The 9,743-nt window shown below is 40.6% G+C and overlaps 1 protein-coding gene across 1 annotated transcript; it reads left to right on the top strand.

Annotated features, from left to right (window-relative positions):
- The first annotated feature begins 620 nt into the window (after window positions 1-620).
- Window positions 621-2,420, top strand: LOC138850894 (larval cuticle protein A2B-like). Its single transcript, XM_053783136.2, has 3 exons — window positions 621-735; window positions 1,164-1,391; window positions 1,939-2,420. The coding sequence occupies exons 1-3, from the start codon at window positions 721-723 to the stop codon at window positions 2,200-2,202; spliced, it is 507 nt and encodes a 168-aa protein (XP_053639111.2). The 5' UTR covers window positions 621-720; the 3' UTR covers window positions 2,203-2,420.
- Window positions 2,421-9,743: the final 7,323 nt, after the last annotated feature.

Genomic DNA, 9,743 nt, shown 5'->3' with positions numbered 1-9,743 from the left:
AGGCAGGTCCAATTAACACCCAACCACACACAAACACTAATGTATCCATCCAACCTATATTTAAAGGTACCCAAAGTTCTCACTTCCATGACACTTCTTTGGAGCTTATTACTCTTATATGCATCTTTTACCAAATTAGTTCTTGCTCATACTGTATCCTTTCTAACTTTAAATTTATCCAACTAGAATCCGTTGCTGTGACTCTTGTCTTGGTTAGATTCTTTCATCAGTTATTTATATCTCTTATATTATTTCCTGTTTTCCATGTGTACATTTCAGTCATTTACCACCCTAATTCTACATCTTTCGAGCGAGACAAACTCGATATCTTCAGTCTATTTTCGTAGATCTTTCCGATATATGTCATTAACTTTGCCATCCTTCTCTATATATTTTTCAGTGCATATATGTCCCTTCTGTAACATACTCTAAATAAGGCCTTACCAAAGATATAAGAGGTGAAATATAACGTTCGGATGACTGTTATTTATGCTTCTTCATGTGAAGCCAAGAATTCTATGAGCTTTTTTTGAGAAAATTTTAGTGTCCATGATAAGGGCGTTTCCTAGCTGGTTAAGGGCGTGGTCTATCTTTGATAGTTGGGAAAAAGGAGAATGGGGGGTGGGGGTTGATGAGTAGCCTAGTCGTGACCATGATGGGGGGATGTATATAACCTGGTGAGAAGCAGCATCCAGCATTACACCTTCACCAACCATCACCATGACAACAACAAAGGTAAGACGCTCACGTTGCCTCTTTGTTATTTGGAACCTTGGATGACGATATAATAGCCTAACTCTACGTGACAGTGTATATAATGGTCCTATAATAAATTATGTACAGCTAACGCGGGTATTAGTTTGCAGGAAAATAATTAGTCTGAAAATGCAGTGAAACGCAAAGCTGATTTCGTATTTCATTCTATATACAAATTTTGTACATCACTTGAACTTGGATGATTTCATACAGCTTTCAACTGGTACTTAAAAAAAATAGGCATTTAAATTAAATGTCCATATAGTTAAATTTCAATAATCATCAACAAATAATCATGATTCTTTTTCCTTCACGATGTAAATTATTTTCTAAAGAGTGAGAATTTTGTCTCTAATTTCTCTTTTTTTTCAAAGACATCAGCGTTAATAAAACTACTCCTGTAACAGGTGACGATCTTGGCAAGCCTGATGACTCTCGTCCTAGGCGGTAAAAATTCCTACCTCCACTCTGCTCCTGTGAAAACAATTATCCACGAGAGCCCTATACACCACTCAGGTCCTGTTCACCATGGTGGTTTGGGTCTCCATGGTGGTTCAGGTCTGCATGGTGGTTCAGGTCTGCATGGTGGTCCAGTTGTTTATTCTGGCCCAGTTTACGGTAAAACATATCCAAACGTGAGTTCAAAGTTATTTTCGTACTGATTTAATTTATAGAGTAAACCGGTCACGAAAACATAGCTTGAAATAATTAATGAATATGAATTGAAGCAATTACATTCACGAAAAATGAATTACTGTACAAATATAATCAGCCAATGTCACAGTGTAGGCTATATTTTAAAGTTTAAATATATAAATATTGTTAAAGCAGTAGAGGAAATAGCCAAGTATTAACCAACACAAATGTGACAGAGATGCATAATAGCTTTAGCAGAGTTTAGTGATTAATTAAAGCCTTTAGACAAATCTAGTTATTTACCAATTTTTTTTTATTTATTTAATAAATGAATGCAACGTAGACTTACAGAACACCTATAATAATAATAATTATTAATACTATTACTACTAATATTGTTTTTACACTATGATAATAACAATACTTAGTAAAACTAATTATTATCCATGCTCGGAGATAGTATTAATATTATTATCCATGCTCGGAGATAGTATTAATATTATTATCCATGCTCGGAGATAGTATTAATATCATCATTTACTCCAGGCCAAGCCACAATATAGCTTCGGTTATGGAGTCAATGATGACTACTCTGGCAACAACTTCGGCCATCAAGAATCTCGTGACGGCTACAAGACAGAAGGAAAGTACTACGTGAACCTTCCTGACGGCCGTATCCAGACTGTCAAGTACTACGCAGACGAGACCGGCTACCACCCAGAGGTCTCCTATGAGGGTGTGGCCCACTACGACTCCCACACTCCCACTTACCACAACTCCGCTCCAGTTCATGTGTCCGGCTACCACTAACAGTACCTATTTTTGCCAAAATTCATGATAATATATAAGCATGCTGAAATCTCAGAACATAGTGTAATATTTGTTAGTGATCACTGTAGACTCGAAGCACCGGTCTGGAATTACAGCGGTCACTTTTACCACTCTTAACTCTAAAGGCACAAAAAAAAAAATGATAACTATCCAAAGAATCTAGCTTTGAAGATTACTGCTGCTGCCACGATTTTGTTCTCTTACAAGCTGAAAATATTTCTCAAATTACGTTCCCTTTTTAGAATTTCCTTTCTAAAAACTTAGCTTTTAAATTTATTAATTAAACATGGGAGTGCAATTTTCGTTTCATACATTATATATAATTTTTCTTAAACATAAATTATAAATGTAAATATGTACACAGTGCAATGAATATAATGAAAACAAACCTTTCCTTTTGATATGATCCTAAATTTATAATTTAATCCATCAAATAACTTCCCATAAACACCACAAGAAGAACACTTCGTAACTATCACTGGATAAGTAAGACGCGTGTGCGAAACTTAGATATCTTTATTCCGAAAAGTTTCAGAATAAATATACCTAACTGCTGCACATTTTACTTATCAACTTATCAGTATTATATACCATTTTTATATCCTAAACTATAACTTCCACTTTAACTGTGTTTCCAGAACGTCACACAGTAGTGATCCAATGTTGACTTACCGGTGATAACACCATCCGCCCAACATAAGAGCAGGCATTGTACATCCCATATTGAAGGGCTCTTGATTCAGATAATTGAGGCTACCCTCATTTTCCACAGATCAGACCCGATTATCTGCCATTTCCCAGTCGCTGTACTCCTTTTATGGGCATATACTGCCTGAGGAATATAATCATAATGTATCTGATCTCAAAATCTGACAATTGGTTATCATGGTCCCTCTCTCTTGCAGCCTAGCAAATATATTGCTAAAAGAAAAAGTTATCCGATCATCAAATGGTTGTTTTACAGATGATGTGGCCAAAGAAAAACTGGAAGATAGCAATTCAGCCTTAGCCAATAAATCCTTTAGTAGGTCGCGTTGTTTAGTTACTTTGAAGGTTCATTAAGGCTGCCTGTCCCCTGAATGATACTAGTGAAGGATATTTTAATCCCTATGTTAAGGATAGAAGTATAATCATAGTGTTTATACATTAAACGATTAACACTCAGTGTAAATATTATTGGGGTCGGGAGGGGGGATATCTTACATAGCGTTGGGAGGGAAGGATCTTCCATGGCTTCGGGAGGGGAGGATCTTCCATGGCGTCGGGAGGGGAGGATCTTCCATGACATCTGGAGGATGGGATCTTCCATGGCGTCGGAAGGGGTGGATCTTCCATGACGTCTGGAGGATGGGATCTTCCATGGCGTCGGGAGAGGTGGATCTTCCATGACGTCGGGAGGAGTGAATCTTCCATGGCGTCGGGAGGGACGGATCTTCTATGGCGTAGGGAGGGGTGGATCTTCCATGACGTCTGGAGGAAGGGATTTTACATGGCGTCGGAAGGGACGGATCTTCCATAGCGTCAGGAGGGGCGGATCTTCCATGGTGTAGGGAGGGGTGGATCTTCCATGGCGTCAGCAGGGGCGGATCTTCCATGGCGTCAGCAGGGGCGGATCTTCCATGGCGTCGGGAGGGGCGGATCTTCCATGGCGTCGGGAGGATGGGATCTTCCATGGCGTCGGGAGGGGGAGGATCTTCCATGACGTCTGGAGGATGGGAGCTTCCATGGCGTCGGGAGGGGCAGATATTCCATGGCGTCGGGAGGGACGGATCTTCCATGGCGTCGGGAGGGGCGGATCTTCCATGGCGTCGGGAGGGGCGGATCTTCCATGGCGTCGGGAGGGGTGGATCTTCCATGGCGTCGGGAGGATGGGATCTTCCATGGCGTCGGGAGGGGCGGATCTTCCATGGCGTCAGGAGGATGGGATCTTCCATGGCGTCGGGAGGGGGAGGATCTTCCTTGACGTCTGGAGGATGGGATCTTCCATGGCGTCGGGAGGGGCAGATATTCCATGGCGTCGGGAGGGGCGGATCTTCCATGGCGTCGGGAGGGACGGACCTTCCTTGGAGTAAATTGATTACTAGCCAGCTGGTGTCGTGAGGGGAAGTGTCACAGTGGTGGTGAGTGCGGCTAAGTGACAAGTAGCAACTTACCTCGCAAATCTAACGTGATATGGGCTTCACTGTAGCAACCGGTACCCACCCAGAGGCTCCTGTGGCCTGCACAGCTCGCTGCTCTTATATGGAAAGGTACGGGGAACATGATGAAGGCGAATGACAAGTCAAACTGGTTGTCATTAGCCTTTGAACCCTATCGACTACATGAGGGTCTTTAAGGCTGTTTACAACCTGTTCATCACCAGTCAAGGTTTCTCTAATTCTTAAAACAGGGATGAAAATGAAGTGTCATTGCTTATGCACTGAGAGACGCACTCCGTGTGTGGAGTGGCACTCCTGTTGTGGAAATTACTAGCTACGTATTACTAGTTTCACAATTAAAAATTTTATGTTAAGAGTACCAGGCAAGAAGATCATACCAAATGATAAAAATGTTTTGCAAGTAATACCAAGCGATAGACTACTAGGAACTGAGAACGTCTTGTAAAGAGTACCAAAGTCTGACTGCTGAAAAATGTCATTTTGGAAGTACCAGGAGTGTAGGCTACACAGTAGAGATGAGAAGTTAAGAAACTATGTTGAACAACAAATATTAGTGAACTGGTATTAAACCGGTTTGAATTAATATTTCCTCAGCTCCACTTTCGGGCAATATTAGTCACATAAATATTTAATACATGCCTTTTGCTATGAGTTACCCTTTGATACAAATATTATTAAAGTTTTAATACAATAAATTTTATGAATTATTGTTTCTTATCACACCGGCCATTTCCCACAGAGGTAAGGTAACCCTGAAAGAGGAATCATATTCACCGTCATTCAATTTATCGCCATCTTGCCAAAGCCTGATGCCACAGTTCAGACGGCAACAGCCTCATTCTTTCGTTAGAGTGCAGGCACTGTACTTCTCACCTCCAGGACTAGAGCCTGACTAACAAGGTTTCCCACAATCTGGAAATAAATATCCCTTTGCTCCCTCTCCAATACCAGGTCAGGTCACTTGCCTCCATCCACTCGGATCTTATGTTTTCACACAAGCCTAATGGATGTTCGAGCCCCTAGGACTCAAAACTTTCCTTACACCCATCCCTCCAGACTTTCCTCGGTTGAGCTCTATCCCTCCTCCCTGCAGGGCAATTTATAAACTCTCCTAGACACCATATTTTGCTCCATCCTCTCTAAGTGCCTATAAAACCTCAACAATCCCTCCCGGCCCTTCCAATTTTACTTTCGGCAATCCCCACACCTTCACAGCATAACATTCGTCGCCCTCAAACACGACATCTCCTTGCCTCCAGTCTCCTCTTCGTTGCAACAATTAAAATCCATGCATCACATCCACTTAAAAGTGAAGGTACCACTGTACTCTGGTGCATTCGGCTTTTTTTTCCACTTAACAGTTGTCTTAATGCACCACCATCTTTCTTACCCCTCTTGTTTACGTGGTCTTCCATCGAACCATCTGTCGACAAGACCACTTCCAAATATTTGAGCATATATACCGCCTTCTTAATCATGTCTGATATAAAATCTCTCATTGATACGCTCATCACCTTGCTCTTTCTTTTATGAACCCACTCAGGTATTAAGACTGAAGAAGAAATTAGGAAACTCACTAGAAATGGCCGGGAATTTTTCAAGGAGCTGATCATAAGATTTAATGGAATCAGGAACATTACCAGAGAGTCAAAGAGAGAGTGTCCCATTGAGTATTGGACACAGTGCACACAATACTAGAATAGGAAGAAACTAATGAGTGAACTAAATATTTCAAAAGCAATGGGACCAGACAGCACCTCTTGTTGTGAGTTCCGAGAGAGGAACCACTACCTGCTATTTATAACATGTCAGTGGAAAGAAGGCAACAACCGAGGGTCTAGAAAACAGCGTACGTAGTCCAGATATTTAAAAAAAATAAAACCTAGCATTAAACTACAGGCCAGTGTCATCGACGTTCATAATATATAAGATTACTGTGTAGCGTAGTGGATCACATGAAAAGGAGAAGATTCGTAAACAATAGCCAATACGCTTTTAGAGTTATATGACGGAGCAACGAAATTTAGATAGGAAAGAGAGGGGTGGGTGGACTGTATATTTTTTGACTGTACGAAGAGTTTCTATACAGTATTACACAAGAGACTGGAATACAAGCTAGAAGAGCAGATAGGAATAACAGGGAAAACATTACAATGGATTGAGGAATACTTAACTGGAAAGAAACAACACGTTATTGTACGGAAAGAAGTGTTGGAATGGGCAAGCATGACGAGTGGGGATCCGCAAGGGACAGTACTGGGATCAGTACTGTTTCTTCTGCATGTAAACGACATGAGAGAAGAACCAGATTGAGAGGTATTCCTGTTGGCAAATAACGTGAAACTAATGAGAGGAATATAGCCAGGAGCAGACCAGGAAAAACTGTTTATGAATTTTAACAAACTGCAGGATTAGCCTGATATGTGGCTACTAGAAATTAATCTCATGAAATGCAAAGTTGTGAAAACTGGGGACGGACAAAAATAATGAAGTACAGTCTTGGCGAACAAAGACTGCAAACCTGTTTGAACAAGAAAGCCTTCGGGGTAAGCATAGTTCCAAGCATATCGCCTGAGGCACTCATCAACTGAATAGCGACACTGATTAATTTAGGATCGCTTTCAGAAACCATCACAAGAAGTCATCAACGACTCTTTATACCGCATTTATCGGGCTCATCTTGGAGTATGCAGCACCAATGTGGAACCCATGTCAGGTAAAACATAACAAAAACATGCATGGGTTTACAACGCGATTAGTACCAGAGGAAAAAGGTAAGAACTATAACGAGAAGTAAAAGTTTCAACACTTGATGACATTAGAGGATAGAAGAATCACGGTTCACATGGTTGCGACGTACAAAATACTGAGGATTGATAGGATGGATAGAGGTAGACTGCTTGAGAGGCTGGATACAGGTACATGAGGGAACACCAGGAAATTATAAATACAGATGAATCAAATTGATGTTAGCAAATGTTTCTTTAGTCTTAGAGTTCTCAGGAAGTGGAACAACTTAGACAGCGAAACAGTAGAGACAGTATCCATACATAGTTTTAAGATAGGGTATGATAAGCCTCACGCAACCAAACACTGTCCCAGCAACACTATCCCACCGACACTATATCGGCAAAACTATCCCAGCTACACAATTCTAGTATCACAATTCAAGCAACACTATCCCAGCAACACAAATCAAGCAACACTACGCCAGCAACGTTATATTACAATATATGGGATTCGTAAAATATTCCGCATTATAATGCACATGCATCGGCCATAATTTAAACGCACTTAATTATTATGCAGATTACGTTAATTATGGCGCGACTGTGCCTGCACAACCTCGTTCTTCCTACTAAGTCTTATTTATGGAGCAACATTAACTGCTGTTAATGTTTTGCACTGGCAAGACTGCGTTTTTTTTTTTTGCCTTTTTGTCTCGTGAAAATGGCAAATGACAGGTAATTTTTAGTGGCCTCTGCTTATATTTTCTACATATGCTTAATTGTGCCCCTTCATGTGTATTTGGCAATACTTCTTATTTCTGTAACATTTTCCTCTAAGTCTAGGAGCCGTGCTGGTGATCCCCAGATCCAGTAAGAGAGAGAGAGAGAGAGAGAGAGAGAGAGAGAGAGAGACAGGGACAGGGAGATAGAGAGAGATTGTGTAAACAGTTGTAGGCTGCTTGGTTACTTGTTTCATCATGTCTCTCCCTACCAACAACGTTCATCCTTCATCACTGTCTAGGAAATTGTTTATGGAAATAAACAACCCTTCTACATCCCTAACAGGAACGTTCATTGTGTGAATGATAAATTTTTGATGAGATGACACTAACTGCAGCGATAAATTCTCTAACACTTCAGTAACACCCCATTAATAAAACACTTTCACGTATACTTACGAATTTATCGTCGAACAAGAATGCGTAAATTAGTTATAACACATATACGATTCTGATGTCTGTTAGTTATTTTATAAGGATATTATTTTTTCGGTACTTTGCACGTGTAAACCCAACGGTGAACTGGAAATAACACAGAATAACGAATAGCTTCTTGGTAGTTTAACCTTTGCAATGAAAGACCGAGAGGTAGAAAATAGTGAAATATCTGGACTCGTGACTATCGACATTTTGGAATGATTAGGAAGGTAGTGTAAGATGTTATGTAGGTGTGAAGTGATGGTGTTGGTGTGTAGTGATGTTCTGATATGTATAGACGGTATGTTGGTGTGTGGCGATTTTATGTTGGTGTATGGTGATGGTATGTTGGTGTGTGGCGATTTTATGTTGGTGTATGGTGATGGTATGTTGGTGTGTGGCGATTTTATGTTGGTGTATGGTGATGGTATGTTGGTGTGTGGTGATAGTATGTTGGCGTATGGTGATGGTATGTTGGTGTGTGGTGATAGTATGTTGGCATATGGTGATGGTATGTTGGTGTGTGGTGATAGTATGTTGGCGATTGGTGATGGTATGTTGGTGTGTGGTGATAGTATGTTGGCGTATGGTGATGGTATGTCACTGTGTAGTGATATGTTAGTGTGTAGGGATTGTAGATATGTAGTGATTGTTGGTGTGTAGTGATGGTATGTTAGTGTGTAGTAATTGTTGGTGTATTGGTATTTAGGGATGCTGTACTAAGAACCGATTACCAACATTTCCCTCCCATTTATCCGTTCATCTAATGGATCAAAACTTCTCTTTGGTGAACACGAAATCGATTAGTGAGAAGGTGCTTTGCAGGGTGACTTCCTCGACTCTCTCTTTACCTATATATTCATCATCGTTGTCACCGAGGAGCTGGTCAGTGAGCTCGACATCTGGTTCCTAGATGAAGGCTGTCAGGCAGGCACAACAGTCCCTGTTAGAGGACTTTACATAATAAAAAAGAACGGCGAGACTCTAGGACTTTCCCCAAATCCCTCTAAATGCAAAACAGTGTCCTCCATCAAATCCTCCACAATGTCACTCCTCGACATTCTCAAACGCCATCAGCTAGATTCAACGATAAAACAATGCTGTTTTTGTAGAGAATGGAGATAAGGATATGATGCATCAATTCCTTCTTTCCCTTTAATAGATGTTTTTTCCTCCCTAAACTAATCTACTTTTTACAGTCCTATTCATCATTTGAAAGCTTTAAATTGAGCGAATTTAATGCCCTTCCGAAGTTAATGCTGGAAATAATTCTTAACCTTTTTCTTAACGAATCACAAGGGCTGCAAAGCTCACCTTGAGTCAGATTAGGTGGACTGCCTTACCAACTTTTTTATCATTCTACAGTTATTCTAATGTACTAATGGAGGAAATTTCACCATAAGACATAGGTAATTAAACAGGAACGGATGACCCTA

This window comes from Cherax quadricarinatus, chromosome 90, assembly GCF_038502225.1.
Source record: "Cherax quadricarinatus isolate ZL_2023a chromosome 90, ASM3850222v1, whole genome shotgun sequence".
NCBI lineage: Eukaryota > Metazoa > Arthropoda > Malacostraca > Decapoda > Parastacidae > Cherax > Cherax quadricarinatus.
This window is presented reverse-complemented; position numbering and strand designations above follow the sequence as displayed.